We start from the raw sequence: 21,586 nt of genomic DNA, 5'->3' as shown, positions 1-21,586 counted from the left end.
AAACTGTCCTCTTTTTACTGCATGCAAGAGTCTAAAAAGGGAAAAAAAAATACTGCCTACTCCATTATCAGCGATTCCCGCTGTAAACTCTTCACAAACACTTAATGACATCGTCATCAATACACTTCGATCACACTGACTGGACCTACTTAAATGTTTTCCTTGTGCTTAGCATCTCTTTTTTTTTTTTTTTAACCTATCCCTAGCTAATTTGGGATATACATTCATGTAATATGCATCAAGGTCTACCAATTGAGGGTATCGAAGGGTTAAAGAGCAATCTGAGCTGTGCCAAGGAACACAAAATAATTATCAACGGTGTTAAAAAATAACTTATTTGTCTTGCAATTAAAACGATATCTTGGTAAAGTACCAACGAAAGACATATCTGAGAATATTGAAAACTGAAACCAATCATGGAAATGAAAAATTCAAATAACAAAAGAAAACTCCTGATTTTACTTTAATTTTGGCAGGTGAAAGGCTGTTTAGCCGTAATTGAAACATTTTTAATAAAGATCGTCAAGTTAGCACTCGCAGTAAATAACCCCCCCCCCCCCCCCCCCAAGGTATGATTCATGGAAATAATCAATAATAAACTGTACAACAACACTAAAATATTAATTTAAACTTATGTCATTTTCAGAGTAACACAAAATTTACTACAGAACCAAATATCACACAAAATATTATCACAAGTACTGTAACTTGAATAGACATGCTTCATGTTCAAAATTTTAGACAAACATGCATGACAATTTCAAAGTAAACAACAGGATACAATACTCACTGTAACATTGTGAAAAATTGTTTTTTCACACATGTGACACTTCAAAGCCTTTAATGGTAGGTCCTTATACTGCAATACAGAAAAGGTTCTTAATTTTCATAAAACAGTTGCACAAAAAGAAGTACTTTTATCATGGTAATTCGCTTACATGAAAAAACTTGGCTAATTATATTTCTCAAAAATAATTTCATCTGATGGGTCTTGATTATAAACAAGTATTAAATAACCGGACATCAACAAGTTATATAATTTTAATGACAATCACAATTACGAAACCAATGCTATCTATTCTTATCTCTTTTCTGATATAAATACTTCCAAATATACCAGAGAAAGTTAAAGCATGGAATGCAGAGGTTATTACCCTCGCGCGAGCACCCTACGGGTGTCATGTATAAAGAAAAGGCGTGTGAAAACCACTATTCACAGGTCATCTTCCATTTAGATCATTCCTTCATCAAAAGGGGGAGCCGCCCTAACGGCACTAACCGAACCCACCTGATCCACTCAACGACGCCCGCCTCGAGCGCCATCTACACATCCTTCTACATGAGATGGCTTGGAAAGGAAAGGGATGGGGAAAAAACCAGGGAAGGGTTTCACCAGGCGTCACAGGTATCTCCCCAGAAATAGATTTTTCCTTCGTCAAAATCCCTTTTCTGGGTCGACCTGTGACGCCCGGTGAAAATGTACCAGAGAATGCCTTCCAAGCCCACAAATCAAAAGGTTAAAGTAAAAAAAGTCATGTATAACTGGAGGTTACTATATTAAAGAACGTAATGCGACAGACATAAACATCAAAACACAGGTAAAGTAAAAACATATGAAACTGGAGGTTATATACAATAAGGAATATACTGTCACATACTAATGAACAAATCCTTAAGAATTAAACAATGCCATGTAGGAACAAGTAAAGTATATTGTACAAAAGCTCCAGATCGTCATACTGGTCAGACCAGAAACATAGGTAGCAATGGAATAAAAAATGGCAAGACATAATAAAAATGGGTACAAAAAACATGGTAAACTGTACAATACCCTTGGATACCAAAAATATATACAATCCAAAATAAAAGCTACCAACATGACATAAAATAAGAATGGGGCTAACCCACCGACATAACATAGCAATGAGGCAAAAACACCGACCGAGGTGAGAGGCATCGCGGTGAGAGTGGCAGGTGGCAGGTGGGAGGGAGAAGGACGAGAAGAAGAAAGGTAAGAAATTAATCGGGAGAGATGACACTCCCAGCGGCAATAGTAGGAAACTTAAGGGCCTGCAAGTTCTTCAAATAGTGGCTTTTGAAAACCATCGGGGATTTCCAACCCGTGTACTTCTTAAGGTCATCAAAATCCATGTTCTGAAAGTAATTGATGGAGGTGGCTACAGCCCGGATATCATGTGCATGTGGAAAAGATTCCGGGTTAGCTTGTTTGATAAAATAAAGGATTTGCTGTCTAATGCCTTGGATGGAAATAGTAACCCCTTGTTCCCTGACAAACAAGGGGCCAGAAGAGCATGATGCAGTCCTAGCTAAAAAGACCCGAAGCGTAGCGACAGGACGACACAAAGAAGCATCTTGGGGTAAAGGAATAATTTTCCAGGGGGACCACCTATTTTGTGGGTCCTCATTTTTGGCTAAAAAAGCTCTATCTGGAGAGAGTAGGACTTCTCCTGATGGGAGGAAATCTAGGTTTTCAGGATTACAGGAGAGAGCTGCTAATTCTGAGATTCTAGCACCTGAGGCCATGGCCATGAGAAATAAGGTCTTCCTAAGAAGCGATATGTAAGAGCAGGATTCGTTATCAGTGTCTGACGCGAGCTTGAGGACGTCGTTCAGAAACCCCGAGACCTTTTGTGGACAAACAGAAGGTCGGAGCCTAGCACAGGCTTTTGGAATGGATGAAAAACAGGAATCTGCAAGGTCAATATTGAAACCCACATAAAAGATCTTTTTAAAGCTGATTTGATCGTGGTTATAGTACTAGCTGCGAGGCCCTTGTCAAAAAGGGACCGAAAGAACGAAATGGCCAGGTTCGGGGTCATTAGAGTTTCATCTGAATTTTTTAGAAATTCTGCTAGCTTCTTAACTGCCGAATCATACTGTCTAATTGTGGAATCTCTCTTGTCTGATTCAATAAAGAGGACATTTTCCGGGTCAATATTTCCATCCTTATGGGCTGCAAATTTCATGAAATCCACAAAGTTAGGGTTTGCGCTATCCTTGAGGAATCTGACACAGTTCGTGTTTGGACCACTTGGGTCAGCCTGGGGATTGGGATCCGGAACGGGCGAAGTTTCAACTGTAGGAGAAGAGGAAACCAGCTGCTTTTCGGCCACTGAGGTGCTACCAAAGCCACCTTTCCGTGGAAGGAGCGTAGCTTCGGTAAAACTTTCATCAGAAGATTCACCGGAGGGAATAATCAAATCTTCCTCCAACAGTTCCAATCCAGGGTTAATGCATCCATAGCACAAGCCTGAGGGTCCAGGTTCGGGGCCACGTAACAGGGAAGTTTGTGGTGAGCTGTGTCGCGAACAAGTCTACCTGGAGACCGGGAACCAGTCTGGAGATCCACCGGAATGAATTCATGTCTAGGGACCATTCTGATTCTAGTGGTTTTGTCCTGGATAGTGAGTCCGATATCACGTTCTGGTCTCCTGCGAGGTGAGTGGCTGACAGGAACCAGTTCTTTTCGGTTGCCAAGGTAAAGATTGTGACCAGGACTTGATTAAGATTGGGAGATTTTGATCCGCCTCTGTTTATGCAGTGAACTACTGCCGTGCTGTCGGAGACTATCCTGATGTGAGTGGAGCATGGAGGCGATAGTCGTTTTAAGGTCAGCAACACTGCCATGGCCTCCAACACGTTGATGTGGAACTGTTTCATCGCAGGGGACCAAGAGCCCTGAAACATCTGTTGTTTGTAATAGGCCCCCCAACCACTGAGAGACGCGTCTGTGTGAATCGTCACTCGTGGAGGGGGGAATTGGAGAGGTTCTCTGGTTTTGACCATGGTCGGAGTCGACGAACTAGGACTAAGGGGATCTTTGATATCTTGTCTCGTAATCGGGTTGTAGCTCTCTTTCTCCAAACTCGGTTGATGTCTTTGAGTTTGGCCTTCAATAAGAGGTCTGTCACTGAAGCAAATTGGAGTAAGCCTAGAACTCTTTCTAAGGCTCTTCGTGAAATCTGTTTGTTCTTGATAAAGTGTCTTGCCTTCGAAGCTATCTCCTTGACCTTTTTGGGAGGAAGAGACAGTTCGTGACTTGTGAGGTCCCAGCGGATGCCTAGCCATTCGAATTTGCTTGCTGGTTGTAGGCGAGATTTCTGTAAGTTGACTTGGAATCCTACCTTGTGCAGAAACTGAACCACTTTGGTTGTAGCCTTGTGGCAGTCTTGAATCGTCCGTGCCCAGATGAGCCAGTCGTTCAGATAAGCGATCACAATGATCCCCTGGCTCCTGAGCTGTTCTAGCACCGTCTCCCCTAGCTTTGTAAATATCCTGGGGGGGATGCTGAGGCCGAATGGCATCACTTTGAACGCATAAGATTTCTTGCCTAGGCGGAAGCCGAGGTAAGGAGAGAAGTTTCTTGCTACTGGGACGTGATAATAGGCGTCTTTAAGATCGATAGAGGTGGTGACGGCCCCACGGGGAAGTAAGCTCCGTACCTGAGAGAGAGTCAGCATGTGGAACCTGTCGCAAAGAATGTAAGAATTCAGTTTGGACAGGTCCAGGACCACTCTCAACGCCGATGAATTCTTTTTTGGAACCGTGAACAGACGGCCTTGAAATTTCAGTGTTCGTACTCTCTTTATTGCCTTCTTCTTCAATAGGTCCTTGGTGTACTCCTCTAGGATGGGAGTGGGCTTCTGGAAGAAGGACACTATCAGAGGTGGAGAACCTAGTGCCCATTTCCAGCCCAGGCCTTTGGAGACTATACTGTGGGCCCAAGGACTGAAGGTCCACTGGCCCCGAAACTGCTACAATCTCCCCCCTACCGGATTCACTTCATTGCGTGGGGTTGAACTTAGCCCCCCCCCCCATCCTCCTCGGGAACCTCTGGCTCTAGGTCCGCCTCGGTGGCGGAACTGACCTCTACCCTTGTTGCCGCCTCTAGGGTATCCTCGAAAGCAACCAGAGGTTTCGTACGCCTGATTGAAGGCAGGGGAGGTCATCCAAGATGCCGCAGAAGTTGGTTGTGTACCCTGAGGAGCCGGGACGAAGACAATCCGTTGAGGAGGGGCGGATTTAGACGTAGAGGGAGTTGAAGAGTGAGGGCCTGCAGAATGATGAAGCTGGCCACGACCAGTCTTGTAAGGAGCATAGGACCTCTGCTTTTTCTTTGAAAAGGGTTGTCGAGGCATGTTCTCAAATTTGCGTTTATTTGAGAGGCCCCATCTATCCTGAAGGTTCTGATTAACCATCGCTGCGTCTTGAAAAACCTTATCGACTTCTTCCTGGGGAAACAGAGTTTTTCCCCAGCAGGAGAAGGCGATAAGTCTATTAGGCTCATGCCTAATAGAGGCCTCGGCGAGAACATGCTTCCTACAATTAGTTCTCACAGTCCAGAAGTCGTGAAGGTCCGACTGGAACGACTGCAGGAGGTTTTTTGCCTGCACTCGAAAGAGAGGTTCGTCGTTGTAGAGGGAAGCTATCAACTCTGATGATACTACTGAGTTGAGTGATCTAGCCAGCCGGTTTCTCGCCTCGAACTCCACTTTCAATAAGTGGTCCGGAAGCTTGGGGAGTCTCTCCGAGAAGAGAGAGGAAGTGCAGTCCGGGTCTAACTTACCCACCGTAAATGTAGATGAAGCATCGTGCCAGAGCGCCGAGGTGCCAGGGACGAGGAGAGAGGTGGGATCCGTTTCTTTAAGGGTCGGCATGAGTATGCCGTCCTTAACTGACTGAATAGTCAATTCAGCGATCTTGTCAGTAAGAGGAGACGGGATGGACCGAGGAGTGATGAAGATCGCATACGCTCCTTTGTGGGGAGTCAACTTAGAGTCGACGCATCCCCATTCCGCAAGAGTACGGGCCCAGACAGCTTGGGCTTGCTCCTTAGGGAATATGATCGTCTCCTTTGGGACCTTATCCATCCGTACTAGGGCATGTTCCTTCAAGCGAACAAAGCCATTGAAGGAGCACTGGAGGTCTGGAGGGTAGAACTCCAGATCGTCTAGAGGGCGGGTCCCTAAGCCTTCTATCGTAAGCGTGCCATCCAAATAAGGGGCATGCCTCGCAAACCGCCAAGGGTTATTCTTATCAAAGGGCAGTAGCTTAGATGAATCAGGAACTAGGGGCGGAGCAGGTTGAGACTTATCACGTATGAGGCTAGCCACCATATCCTTTAGCTCCGATATGACCCGAGTGTCTCTGCAGCTTCGATTCCATCATGTCCTGAATTAATTCCATGGTTATTTGGAGTCCGAGGAGCTACCTACAGTGGAAACCTTGGACTTTGCGGACTTACCCCTCTGTCCTTTAGGACGAGGAGGAGTTCGTGATAGCATTGGAATGTCAGGGGCTGAGGAAGGTACTGGGACCGGAGATACAGAATGTGGCAAAGCTGAAGTACTGATTTTGGGTTTGTTTTTGCGTATCGGCTTAACCTTGGGACGGACCGAGACGGAACCCTCCCAAGGAGAAGCCTGAGGCTTGACAAAGCCGAGGAAAGAAGAAGAGGAAGGTGTAGGGGAAAGAAAGGGTTCTGCCAACTCCACACTACTAACCTGCTCATCCATTGGTTCGGTGTGTATGTCGAGGGTGGAGATATCTCCGGAGAGCTGGTGTTCTTTTTCTAGAGGAAGGGCCGCCCTGATACCCTCAATGATGGGAGCAGCTTGTTCCAAAGGTACTGCGGCCGAGGAGGAACCAGGAAATAACCGGGAGGCCATGTCCGTATCGAGGACGTAGAGGCAACCGGTTGGGGCATTTCTTCCAAAACCAGACACCCAAGTCCGGAGGCTGGTCTTGGCCGTCTGGAGTGAATCCTCGTCAGCCTGAAAAAAGGGGGGTAACTTAGAACGGCAGACGGCAAACTTTACAAAAGCAAGGATTAAGATAATATCTATAAGTAGCCGAGTCTCCATATAAAAGCATGAATGAGAACTGAGAAAAACTTACATCAACAAACTATATAAAGCGGAGCCTTAAAATATAGCATGCATGATAATATTGAGAAACTTACCTCATCATCGAGGAGAATGGAGGATAGCTCATAGCAGAGCGTGCACGCCTCCGGGAACCAGACCTTATAAGCGGGCTGGCTAGTTTCCCGGACAAAGGAGATCGCACAATGGGCATGGGACCGGCAGACATCATGGCCTACCGGATCCAGAAAGGTAGCAGAACAGCCCTTGGCGGCACAGTGCACTTTCTGTAATAAAAAGATAAAATAAGTACAAAGTCTCCCAGGGGCTTTACTAATACAAAATATAAAATAAGTAAAGTCAAAGAAGATTGTAGTTGATGTGCATAATTGAGGTCGTGTAATATAAGGAGCTGGAGCTCCGCCGTAATTACCACAAGGATAAATATTATGAGACAATCTGCTATAGAATATGCATATGGAGGAGCCGGAGCTCCGTAGTAATTACTGATAAGAGTATGGCCTATGGAATGGGAGAGCACCGTAGGGTGAAGGAGGCCCGGCGGGGGTGGGGGGGGAATAGATCCTAAACCCAAAAAAGGGATACAGTAATAACGATGTAGTAACTAGATCTCCCACTGATCTCCGGCAGGATGCACCGGAGAGTAAAACAAAAAGGGGGGGAAGGAGATTCATCTGATTTTCGTGTGAAATAAAGGGCCGTAGCCGGAGTCACGGTGCGGAGGGCCAACGAGGGGAGGATTCCCTGTCGAAGGGGCGCACTAGATAATTAGGTAAGCGAGCGTTCCCGGATCTTATAGTGAAACTCATGGCGGAGTCCGAAGGATGTCCTGACCCAACTCCCAGGCCAGAGCGGGGAGAGGGTGGGACTAAGGGGAGGGGGAACAGGAGGCAGCGCAAGGCAGGCCAACCAAGCTATAATAGACTCTAACACGAAAAGGATCTAATAACAAACCAAAAGCCGAGAAAGAACGAAGTAACCTTGTAAATAAAAACTCGCCTACGACGCAGAATTCCCAGAAGGGGGAGATAGAGAGAGGGAGAACCCGAATCTATAGTAAAGAAAACGGGAACTCCAGCCTCTCACACTCGGCGGTTACAACGATCAATCTAACAAAGCACGAACCTCCACAATAAATAAAACACATCTGTCCGAATGAAATAATAATTAATGTAACAAAGAATACCAAAAGGGGAATGGAATAAAACAGTCAAAAACATATCGAATCGTAACGAAAAATGCCGACCAAAGTGGCGGGTACTAAACTGTAATAAAACCCCGAACGCTATCCTTCAATAACAGGAGACGGACTTGTAAACTACTAAAAAGTACCAACAAAAATAATGATAAATCGGTTCAACATATGAGGCATGCAGCCTACAATCTTAACATAAGATTAAATGAACCTAGCAAAACAAAAGTACCAAAAGGGCAACGAAATAAGCAAAATGAAAACGCAGAGCGTAAACAACAAAAATGGCCGCGTGGGCCTCGGGAAGGCAAAAAGCCAAACGCATTAAAACACTTCCTATTACTTAACACAAACTTGCCCGGTACTAAAATTACAGTGGTACCTCTACATACGAATTTAATTCGTTCCACAACTGACTTCGGATGTAGAAAATGTTCGGATGTAGAAACGAATTTTCCCATAAGAATACATGGTAATTCATTTAATTCGTTCCTCAGCCTAAAAACCCATAATAAATCATTAATAAATGGCTACACATAATTACACATAACAATAACATAACTGCATAATATGAAAGAAGCATGTAAAAAAGATTATAAAGAAATAATAAATAAAAAATGTTTTTTTATTGCCACTTTACCTTAGAGACAGGCCAACGCAGGTGTAGGATTTGCTACGCCAGGAGGAGACGGACGATCGGCGAGAAGGTAGACATGGTGTTAACATGTTCTTTAAATAAATACTCTCTCTCTCTTGTTCTTTTTTTCTTCTTCACTGAGAGAGAGAGAGAGAGAGAGAGAGAGAGAGAGAGAGAGAGAGAGAGAGAGAGAGAGAGAGAGAGAGAGAGAATTTTATTTAAAGAACATGCTAATGCTGTTTAGAGAAAAACAGAAAAAGAGAGAAGTCTTATTTAAAAGAGCTTGTTAATGCTATCTTGGTTTTCTTTGCTTCACTTTTTTTCTTTCTTTCTGTTCATCACGCTGGCCCTTTTTACAAATGATCGTTGCCAACAATCTCTTTGTCCCTTATCCCTATCAACAAAAGGCGTTCTATCTCTTCCAGGGTATTGCTACGATGTCTTGTAATAATGGTGATCCCCTTCGATGGTTATTGCTTTAATGGCTGCCTTCAGCTTGATGATCCTCGAGATCATAGGCCTATTCCTGCCATATTGTTTAGCCATACAGTATCAATCACATGCACACTGCTCTCATGTTTTTCTATAATTTTTTGCTTCAATTCTAATGAAAGAATTGCCTTCTTCCTGTACTGAAACTTAGCTTCTTAGGCACCATGATTATAGGTAAAATCAAAAAGGAAATGTGAGAAAAGGAAGAAAATAAGCACTGTTAATAACAGACCAAACAGAGGACAACCACACGATACACACAAGAACAGAGAACTGAGCACTCGACGCTCAACGGCGTAATGTTTACTTCGTATTTTGGAGCAACACTTCGGATGTCGAGGCAATAATTTGGTCGAATTCTACTTCGTATGTTGGGACATTCGTATGTAGAGGTACCACTGTACTGTCAAAACAATTTATGGTACTTAACATTGGTGTAGGGGTAAGGAGAGCTTCAGCCATGGTGAAAATATCCACAAAAAACAGCTAAAAAGCGAGACACAAAGCAAAGCAATCGTCATTAGTACAAGTCCAAAGGAAGGATGTGTAGACGGCCCTCGAGGCGGGCGTCGTTGAGTGGATCAGGTGGGTTTGGTTAGTGCCGTTAGGGCGGCTCCCCCTTTTGATGAAGGATTGATCTAAATGGAAGATGACCTGTGAATAGTGGTTTTCACACGCCCTTTCTTTATACACGACGCCCTTAGGGTGCTCGCGCGAGGGTAGTAACCTCTGCATTCCATGCTTTAACTTTCTCTGGTATATTTGGAAGTATTTATATCAGAAAAGAGATAAGATGGACCCTTTTCACCGGGCGTCACAGGTCGACCCAGAAACTACATTTTGGTTCTAAATGTCATCATTGTTTTGCATTATGCTTTGACATTTAGCATTATAGTCAATTTTAATGTAAGAAACTAATTTGACTATTTAAATTTCTACATTACTCTAATTATACAATGTGGAAAGCAAAATCAATTAAATAAAAATAAAAGCCATACCTTCTTGGTTTCTCGCTCCCTTTCTTCAAAGGTCAGTCTTTTACGGAAGACAAATTCTGAATTCTCGTCAACTGAACTGTAAGTGTTGAATGTCAAATAATATTTACAAGGGTTATGGTATAGGGTAGGCTTTTGATTATGGAAACAAACATACATTTCAGCAATAATTAACTTCACACAGTCATCTTCCAGGTCAAACTTCTCCTATTAGTACTTAACGCAATACCTCCCAAACTAAATCTATCAAGAGTGCCACTCCAATTTCTTGTCATTTACTTTCAAACCACATCTTAACAATTTTAATCTAAATATACTTCTTTCAAACCTTAGAATTCAATTAAACAAAAGAGGAAATGAGTGCTGGTGCCCATTGTGCTCAAGAAACATGGAAGCTGCCTCAAATGAATAAGGAAAAGCAGAACAAGAAAACCTATATGTTGACAGGGAATACTTCTAACATGGATTTTAAATAAAACCTAGACTACGCTAGGGGCTCACTCAGTCTACCTATACCAAAACCCTAACAACGAAGCTTACTTCCAGGAATTACGTGTTTCAGATACATATGAAAGAGAGAGAGAGAGAGAGAGAGAGAGAGAGAGAGAGAGAGAGAGAGAGAGAGAGAGAGAGAGAGAGAGAGAGAGAGAGAGAGAGAGAGAGCGCACTATTATAGGTATATAGATAATTCAATACAAAGATACACAACTTTACACTCTGTACGGTCCAAATTCTTCTTTCATCTTTTTAGTTATTGAATACTACATCTCTAATTAATGTTACATACTGTACATTAAAATAAACAGATGCTTTTAATTAGTACAACCAAAGAAAAGTCATAAATTTTAAAGTAACAGCTCTTTCATTCATTCAGAAGGAATAACATATATTAAGAATACTTTAAATTATTACAATAAATTGAAATTTTAAAAGCAACGGCACTTTCACTTTTATTTTTATATTGGCTCACAAAGAAAATATGTAAAAATTTGTTCAATAATAAAAACTAATGGCCTAACTCATGAAAGGCAAACCTTCAATATTTTTGTCACTCCAAGTGAGTACTATATTCAAATATGTTTTCAATAAACGTACTACACTTGATTTACGGTCCGTATGGCACAGCAGTAGGGACAGTGAGGCCAGCCAGAAGAAATAAAGGGCCACTGGGGGCGAAGCCTATGTTTCCACTTTTGAGTAAAATTTAAGAGGTTGAAAAGCAAGGACGAAGAAAGTAAGCAGGAATGGAGATAAAGGAAAAGCTAAATAGTGAGTGGATTTAAGGGCCAAAGGGAAGCTTTAAAGTCCCTTTAGTAAGGCCTTCAGTGCCCCTCACATGCTACACTGATGACCCTAGCTCTCTACAGAACTACTAGGGTAGAAATTAACTTTATATAAACCACAGTGCGTAAAAGCTACAGTAAAAAGAAATTTATAGAACATGAACAATGTCACAAATATGACAGAAATTGGAAATGGTATGATCTAAATATACCCATCAACCTATAACTTGCACTGTTTAAAATCTAAATACATTCTGCACATCTTTCTTTGGTCCTAATAATACTTCTACATGTTACGCAAGTACAGTAACTATCAACATGATTTAAGTGTGTTATAAAAATATACTGTAGTTAAGTCCAGAAGCAAACTTTTGTAATCTTGTGTTGACTTAATAAACATTGCACAGTAGTTCCATCATTTTCATGACCCTGCAGGAATTCACTAGAGATTAATAATGCTAATGTGGAAATAAAGGGATATCACAGAATTGTCATTAAAATTGAAGGCACTCCCAGTGAAGCAAAAGGGAAACTAAACCTAATAGTTTGAATGGAATTGAGAATGACACTTATATTATCTAAAGTAATTTCTATATTCCAATCTTATATTCAGCAAAACATGAAAAAAGAATGCAGTACAGTATTTGTAAATAACTATTTATTTAAAAAAACTTTTGATATCAATCAAATCTTAGAGCATTTGCCAAATAGATAGGACTCTTCCCTTAAAAAGACAAACAAGCTTAAAAGATCTTGATGATGATTCATACCAATTAACATTCATCCAATACACTCAATAGGGAAAATTATAATTCTCATGTTTTTCCACAAGATACAAAAGGGACAGTCTCACCCATGATAAATGATATGTGTAAAGCATGTTTTCTATTTATACTTTCTTCACACTGGCTATGGAAGTTTCATGATGCTAACCTTAATAATATTCATTTAATAATTTAATATTTGTAAGATGTCTAAAAATCCCTTGCAAGGCTGATAAATTTAACAAGATTGTCGGATATCTTGCCATAAAATTTTGGATTACATTGGCGAAAAGACCGAGACCAATGTCTCTTATCTTCTACTAAAAGTTACTATCAAACGAGAGTTTGAAACTCGAAACTGTAAATTTTAACATGAACAAAATTCAAAAATTTTGACACTTACTATGGTTTACCAGAAGCTGAAAAAAGTATTTTACCCGGTTTATTTTTCAAATACTATAATTACAATAATGACATATTTCATATAAAAAATGTATCCTTCCCAATGATGAAAGAATAAAAAAAAAGCAAGGGAAACATAAAACACTGAAAATGGGGGAGAAGGTTCCATAAGGTACTTTTAGCAAAAAAAAAATATTACAAATCTCCTGGAGGAAATAACATATTCAGATCACCATAGAAAATAACTAACATGGTTATTCATTAACCAATTGCATGGAAAATTCAACATTTAACTAACATAACATGGACATGAAACAGTGCGAAAAAGAATTCCTGCAGTTTGGTCTGAGATGATCTTATCAACACTATCAGATAAGAATCTGCCACTGTCTAGCATAAAACAGCTGATCATGTCTAAGTGGTTAGAAAAGTGAATGGTTGCAAAAGAGATGAGACTCCACACATACAAATTCAAGGTTTTGGCCACATACATTCAAGTGGACAAAAGGCATTATATTGCCAATGAGAAAGGAAAAACTGTAAGTGTGTCAGCTAAAGAGTTTCAAAGCAAACTGCTGGATGATCGCTAAAATAATAATTAAATCCCTAATTGATGCTGCAAATACAGTATTGGCAGCTGCAACCTTGCAGCATTTTATATGCCTGGCTGAGTATATAACATATCAACAACATAAACTTCCTGGTGTACTCAACAATGTGTTGACTTGCTGTGCAATAGACAGCCTTCAACTGCAACTGGTTTTAAGACCTAAATGTGTGGTCAGCACATCATCATCAATCACCATCCAATATGACCTTACCTCTGTCTGGAGGACTTAGACACTCCAGGACTCTTGCTTAATGAATTCCTGAACCTATGGTCATCATTTCTTTGGGAAGAGGAATGGCCGTCTCTCCCACGGCGATCCGATCCACGCTGAGAGGACTGCTGCCGATTTTGATGAGAGCGGCCTGGGGGGGAACGAGCCCTTCTTCGGCGATCATCATACCCCCCATCCTGTAGAAGACACTCACCACTCAGTCACCACCAAGCAAATACAGCCTTTCATCACAAAGAACCTCAGCTTGGAGGTTCTCATTGAAGATGCTGCATCTGATGACATCATCAAAGAATAAAAACAGCAGAACCAACAGTTGGGGAAAAGCAAGTACTCTTACTCTCCCATTATTCAAGAAAACGATGACCAAAATCATCCTCTTTTTCTATAATTCTCCTGTACCTTTACAAAGGTAAGGTCATAGTAAAAGACTACCTAGTTTAAAATCCAATTATGCAGGTTACAAAATTTAAGCATTCCTAAAGGTGGGATTGATAAAACTTCAAATTTGTGCAGATGATATTAGCACTCAAACATGCAATACCAATGCCCAAAATTCATTACTTATACCAAGGAAGGTGTCATCTAAACATTAATGCTCACTTGCATATGAGACTAAAATATCTCCCCCAAAAAATTTTAAAAGTCTGAAATTGCCAAGAGACTCAAACATTTTAGAACAAATCTATTCAACATACTCCATTTCATATATCCCATTATACTGACCTCAACATAGTAATGGCATAAAAGTTACTATACTAAACTCATTACCTTACCACATTAGGAACCTTCAAGGCAGAAATTCATATTGACTAACGTACAGATTGAGGCAACAACAGTTGCACTGTACTCAAAATAAAGAGGTACCTTAATGCAAAACAAAAACAAAACAAAATTTTAAATTGAACAACAGTCATAGTAGCACTGTCTAATTTCTAATTCATGAGAAAACAGAAGTATAGACACAAGAGAAAGATAGAATGTTTTTTTTTATCTTGCTGTGTAATTTTGTTTTCTGTTCAATAGTGTATAGGTTTATATACATAAAACTCTTTGAAAAGAGCTACAGCATAAGTACTCACTGTACATGACTTGCAGTTCCAACCAGTCACAAAATTTTAGGCTAGCTATTACAGACATCAGCTGCAAGTAATAATAATAATCATACCAGTTTTCACTGAGGAAGCAATTATTATCTATAATGTAATAGATACTGCTATAAGAAACATTGATGGGATGTTCTGGTACGATAAAAACAAATAACTTTATCTTCCTTTTAAGCTAAAAAAAACTACATCTGGTATATTCTTTACACTTAACTATAGTTATGGAATACACAGAAACTCATTTCATTTCTTTATGCCACTAAATATGCTCAGTTTTCAGTGTGAAAATTCCAATACAATACAGTATTAGAATATTAGGTATTACTTGCAGTACTGATTTTCTAAATCAAATTTAATCACCAGTATCTATGATTTGATAGGAAACAAGGCCAAAATCAAGAGCTACAACCATGCATAGTGCCAATCACAAAGAACTCTTAAATAAAATAAATAGGAAACCCTAGTTGTCGTCTTTCTCCTCTCTGTACTTGGCCATTTTAAAAAACTGATAATGTTCATCAAGAACTTAGCAGTAATCAAAATTAAGACTATCATAACAGCACACTTGACATATGAAACCAAAATTTGATTCCAGTTAATGCACTTTAATGTAAAGATAATTCTTAAAGCAATGCAAGGAATGTCTATTTGGATAAAGACTTAAAGTGAAGAATATCCTATGTGCTCTAATAACATAACTATATTTTCCAGAAGCAAATAAAATCATAAGGGGAGGATTTGTCAAGCCTACGGGAAGGATACTGTACACAAGTCTCAAGCAATTCACTGCTAGAAAAATCTAATTTTTTGTATGTCCCCTTCAACATCGACAACACTGATTTTTAACTTTGTATCCTCGCCTTCCAATGATTTTTCCTTATCTTTCGTCTCATATATTATTCGTTACCTTTCCATAAACTTTAATTTCTCATAATTGTGTCTAGCTACAAAGTCAGCCAACTATCATTTTAATTTACTCAACAGTCCTTTTAAGTTAATTTTAAAACATACATTGGCCCTGTCCAAAATTTTTATTATTGAATGAAAAGTATATTGGAGGAACACTAAGTTTAAGAAACTGGACAGTTAGAAAGGTCAAACAAAATGTATATAATGGAAAAGGCAGAAAGAAATAAGAGCTGTGGCTGAAGGGATGGCGGCAAGGAAGTTTTAGTACCCTATAAATCGTGCAACATATAGAAAATTGTCAAGTGAAGTCCCTGTTTCCCAGATGGGCTAAGCTATGTGAGATAGGTGAACTACAGAACTAGATAAGAACCTACTCGTGGATGGTAACAGAGTTTATAGTTTTTGGTAATAAAATATTATAAATAAACTTTAGAAAGTACTATTAAAAAACCGAGGATGAAAGATTTATTCACCAAATGCTGAATATCTACAACTGCATCATAATTACAAGTGGATAGACTGTGTTACCTCTTAAATTATGTAGCTAATGTCAACATATATAACTATTTAAAGTTGGAAGAGGAGTAAAATAAGTATTGTCCTCTAGCACAAAGTCAAAATTGACTTACTGTGAGATGTCATGAGCATATCAAGTGCAAAGTTAATGTTAGAGTCTTGTCAAATGAATTTCCAGTGAACAGCAGAGTAGTCCAAGGGAATGAATTGTCACCTATGTTGTTTATCCTCCTCATGTATTTTGTAATGCTTAGAACAGTCAGAGATGGTTGAGAAGGATTGGACTGGATTGGTGATAGGAATTTAGCAGACCTAGAGTATGCTGATGAGAACCCAGCCACTGAGGGGGGCAAGCCAGCCTCAACTTGGTGCCGGTCCCAAGACCGGGTAAATCGGGAGGGTTGGCGGAAGGAGAGTCATCCGGCTATGAAAAATTAGCCAAAACCAATATGACCATGGAAATTGTGAGATTAGAATTAATGCTAGGGTATATATATGATGAAGTGTGGGACAGAGGTAGATGGATAACGCTGGCCAGAAACATCGAACCCACATAATGTGAGAAAAAATGCAGACAAAGAAGAGTATGCTGATGATGCCATTTATGTTAGCCGAACACCACAGGATTTGCAATGCTTGCTCACCAGAATACATGAAATATCACATGAGGTTGGGCTGAAGATAAATAGAAGAAAGACAAATGATGAGAACGGAATATGCAATGGGAGAAAGAATTAACGAAGTAGAATCATTTAAGTATTTAGGAACTACGATCTCCAATACAGGGTCTTTAGAATTAGAGTTTATTGAAAGATTGAAAAAAAAAAAAAACAACCAGACAATGGCTAGGGTAAGTAAAATTTAGAAATCAAATCGACTGAAATTACATATAAAAATCAGACTATACATCAGTTTAGTGAGATCGGTGTTACTCTATGGACATGAGTCATGGTATGACAATGAAACAATCTCTAATAGATTTATTAGATTTGAGAACAAAGACCTCAGAAGGATATTAGGAGTTAAATGGGAGGATAGGATTAGAAATGAAACTATGAGAGATTACTAGAGTGCCATATGTGGATGAGATCATGATGAGGGGTAGATGGAGATGGTTTGGGCATGCTCTCCGCACTCCACTAGAGAGATTAGTTCACCAAATGTTCAGCTGGGCTTCACAAGGCACTAGAAGTTGGAAGACCCAGATCTACAAGGCTGAGGACTATGAAGTGCAAAGTAGATGATGAATGGAGAAGTATTAAATTAAAAGCTCAAGACAGAGACGACTGGCGAAATCTAACCGAGGCCCTTTGCGTCAATAGGCGTAGGAGGAGATGATAATGATGAGATGTTATCAACAAATCTAACCAAAACAAGATTTTGGCTCCTATGACTTTGTATAATGCTGATACAACTTGTAGGAAGACCGAAAAAGAAAGAAAAAAATATTTAAACATTCTCCTTTTCATTAATGTATGTTGAACAGTTTACAGAGTAGCCTATAAAGTCAAGTTTAGTATAATTCAAAGCCTCCAAGGCTAGGGCATATGTAATTGAAGGTTTTTTTGAAAACATTATTCACAAACTAAAAAAATAAGCTAAATTTAAACACAAGGACTATAGAATGTCCAATAAAAAAAAAAAAAACTTCAACTATCATATACATCATCACTGAAAATCCAGTGATTCCCACTCCCCAAATAAAATATATGTTAGTCTGCACTGTATAATGGGTATATATATCAAATGGAGTCTCATCTTAAACATTATCTTTACATTTACAGTATTGACTTAAATTAATTTGAACAGGGGATATTATTAGTCTATAACAGCATATTGAAAAAAATAAGAAGCAATGTGACAAGAAACCTTTCCTTGGGATGCTGTTGCATCATCCAGTGACATCGACCAAGAAGTAAGATGAGAAAGTGTAACTTCATTAGGCACAAAAAATTCTATAAATTTCCCCCAATGCTGGAAAAATAATAAAAGAGAGGAAGGGAGCACTTATAAGATGTACAGCTGTTGTACAATATCCATCACAAATGCAGTCCTAGAAAGTTTAGTTTTCAACCTCGCTGTACAACACAGTCTTTTATTTCACTGTAGAAGCCAGCAGCAGCAGCAGTTGTAGTAGTGGTAGCAGCAGTAGTAGCATCTCAGACTCCTTCAAAACGTTAACTTCAATGCTGCTGCAGTCCATGACCATCTGCTTAAGAAGAAAATCAACCAAAAGACCCATCCCATCATCATTGATAGCTGGTGTGAGTGGCACAACCATAGATTTTACATCCTTTCAATTAACTGTAACCCTTTGCAGCTGGAAGCCAGCAAGAATTTTGATGGATGGATGGATAAAGAGAAAGGAGTGCAAGGCCACTTCATCTCACACCCAAGGAAGCCTGTGCCACAGGTGACTTACTGCTATGTCTGTCATTTTCTCTCAAATCTTAGCTATAAATTATTACTTTTTCAAGTTCTGTAATAAAGGTAATATAGGATTATTCTCAATGCAAAAAGGTTAATAGTACAATGGCTAGTATTGAAATACATAGAAATAAACTTTTTTTATCGATACACACCTTACTTATTAAGATGATGCAAATTTTATCATCTATAAAATGACAAACAACCGTAACAATTTATCATCCAGGTATCAACAACAAATCTTCCCATAAATGTTTCTCTTCCAACAATCAGCTTTGGAATAACATGAAATGGGACTATTCACACATTTCTAATGCAAATTAACTAGACCATTTCTAAGAAGAGAAGAGGCAGCAGTACAGTGTACTGTAAAATCATTAAGCCTCATTAATGATGTTCCAAACCCAAGACCACACGATTTTAAAGTTGAAAATACTTTTGATATTGAAGACAAGGATTGCATTATCATATCAGACAAGACATGCCTAACACTTCATCATCTTGTAAACTATGAACAAATAGAATGAAACAAATTTGAAAATATATAAAGCTAATATCATAAAAGAATGAAAACTGGAAAATAACAAAGAGAGAGAGAATTAAAATTAAAAAGAGCAACTGAACATGCAAAGGACTAAGCTCTAAAAAAAATAAGGAAACTATAATTGTTATCAGGGAGAAGAGATGGCCAGGAGACATTAAAAAGAGAAAGTTTGGAATGTATATTGTAGTGAGAATTTTGGAGAAAAAAATTGATAAAGTAATCAACCACCACACAAACCAGATAAGTTACGAGAGCATGTTTGGAAGTTGAAAAGCTTGCTAATCCAATATCATAGGGTTAGACAACTCGCAATACACTTGCATTTCCCAACCCTCCACTGCTTTCGATAAGCTGAGCTAGCTAACTAGGCTATAAATGTAACAGTTGTTCCTGCATTAAATATTAATTGATATATTATTCTATAATTTATTTATTAATATTCTTCACATTTTATCAACCAACAATTCCAAGTTTTCAATCAGCTGATCATCTTAACTTCATTAAGTGTCAAAAATTAATAATCAATGTAAGTATGTATTAAGAATTCTTACAGCTATTTGTGCTTTATGTGTAAATTTTAAAAATTCTATTTTAAATTTTTTAAAGAGATTAATTTGTACAGTATTTTATTTCCAGTACCTTAATGACCAACAATTTAAATTTTTTTTAATGCATTATTACAAATCCTTGCTGAAAATGGTTTTATTTTTGGCACGTAGCTTATAAAACTAAACGCAGCTTTTTTTTATAATTATACTATCAAATTAACAAACTTTGTAAGTAAAGACTTAAGGTATTTATAAGGGGCCCTGCCGGTATGCCAATATATGCGAATACGACGAAAAACAAAATCCTGAAAAATTCACTGAGCTTCGTATGGCAATGGTGAGTGCATATGAGAAATATGCTATTGAAATTCCTCTCAATTTCATAGTTAGATGGTAATTAGTTTATCCCTGTTACCCCCAAGCTATTTGGAGCTTTCCAACCCTTAACCCCCAGGCATTTTCTTTTTCAAAGCACATTTTGCAATATATATATTTTTTTTAAATTGCTTTAACAGCCTTAATTTTCATCATAGAGAGGTCAGGTTGGTCTCAATCTTTTGGAAAATGCCTGAGGTTTCTCATAAAATTATCAAAAATATGCAAAAACATGTAAATAGCAGTTTTTTGCAAGGACATACCGGTACATCCGTGGGGGTAAAGGGATAGGTTTTGTGAAACGTACCTGTACGTCCATTGGGGGTAAGAGGGTTAAGTAACTCAATAAGCCAAAAACATTGATCCCTACAAGAAAATGCACTATTTCTTCTTATCGTGAATTTTGATAATTATTACCTTTTAATCTAAAACAAAAAAAAAATTGTAAGCAATGGCATCAGTATAGATACCATGAGTCACAAGACAAAGTATTACACCCTTCGGCCTTCAGTGCTAGCACAAACCTCAGGGAGAGTACACGTTTAAGTTTGACTTTTGACATTCGCTCGCTTTTACGCCTGCTTTTCTTGGTTTTGGCAAGAATTTCATCATACCAAATAGGAAAAGACAATTTCAACATCTCGCTAACATAATGGAGAAGAAACTTGGCTCTATTAAGAGTTAAGAAGTGGGCAATATTGGCGATATTAACAGAGTTAATGAAGGATGAAGGAGCAACCGTCTCGCCTAACCAGGAGCCTAAAGCGGCAAGATATTGAGCAAAGGGATCTTCATTTATGATTAAATTATGATAAATAACATTTTTTTGGTTTTTTAATATCCAGAAAGAACATAAAATTTATAATAATCATGATTTATTCATATTGTCTTTGTAAAAACACAAAGAAAAACTTTAAATGCCTGTATCTCAAAAATATACTTATTGACTTCAAATTCTATCCTCTCCCTTAGTTTTAAAGATATAGCATTGAAATTTAGTATGAAACTTAGAAAGACATTATAAAACAGTAAAATAGAGACCTTTTTTCCAATTTTTGTTTCATATTTTTTTTCTTGTTTTCCCCTGATTTACAGGGTTTATTTTTTACCATAGTGAAAAATTCCTATCCAGCAATAAAAAAAAAAAAAAAAAAAAAAAAAAAAAAAAAAAAAAAAAAAACAACTATTTGATTGGAGGTCTAAATCAGGTCTTTATAGGGTAGTAATCCCAGGTCTTAATATTAATTACCAAGGGAGGAGATGGAATTCACAAAACACTAATTTTCAAGATAAATCACCTTGGCATCGCAAAACCAAAGGTTAGAGGCAAAAATCCTTTGCAGTTTGAAGATGTCCTAAGTCACCTTATTAAGTGGTATGAATGTCAAAGTCCTGTCCTTAAAAAACGACATTAGCCGGCAGGCTAATTCTTAATCAACTAGATGTTATATTAAAAGAAAATTCTAATCCTAATTTAAGAAAAAGCATTCAATAAGTAATCTTACTGTGTAATGTAAAATACCTGGCTCACTGAGGAAAGAAAAAAATAAAAAAAATCATATATATTTCTACCTATTCATCACAATTTCATGCTTCATAATGTATTGCCTGATAGGGATATTGTGCCCATATGTTTGGCAATAATTTTTAAT

General features: G+C 38.6%; 1 protein-coding gene across 2 annotated transcripts in view; it reads right to left on the bottom strand.

Moving 5' to 3' along the window:
• Positions 1–21,586, bottom strand: part of LOC137645842 (glutamic acid-rich protein-like) — a 113,952-nt gene that overhangs the window by 72,319 nt on the left and 20,047 nt on the right. The window contains exons 6-10 of one of the 2 annotated variants that reach the window (XM_068378822.1): positions 13,492–13,688; positions 10,225–10,300; positions 6,983–7,171; positions 6,525–6,794; positions 791–859 (exon numbers count right to left, since the gene is read on the bottom strand). In XM_068378822.1, the coding sequence (XP_068234923.1) occupies positions 791–859; positions 6,525–6,794; positions 6,983–7,171; positions 10,225–10,300; positions 13,492–13,688 (801 nt within the window). The remainder of the gene's footprint in view (positions 1–790; positions 860–6,524; positions 6,795–6,982; positions 7,172–10,224; positions 10,301–13,491; positions 13,689–21,586) is intronic. The other variant, XM_068378824.1, reaches the window with a different exon arrangement.

The sequence above is a fragment of the Palaemon carinicauda genome, chromosome 8 (assembly GCF_036898095.1).
Source record: "Palaemon carinicauda isolate YSFRI2023 chromosome 8, ASM3689809v2, whole genome shotgun sequence".
In the NCBI taxonomy this organism is placed as follows: Eukaryota; Metazoa; Arthropoda; class Malacostraca; order Decapoda; family Palaemonidae; genus Palaemon; species Palaemon carinicauda.
This window is presented reverse-complemented; position numbering and strand designations above follow the sequence as displayed.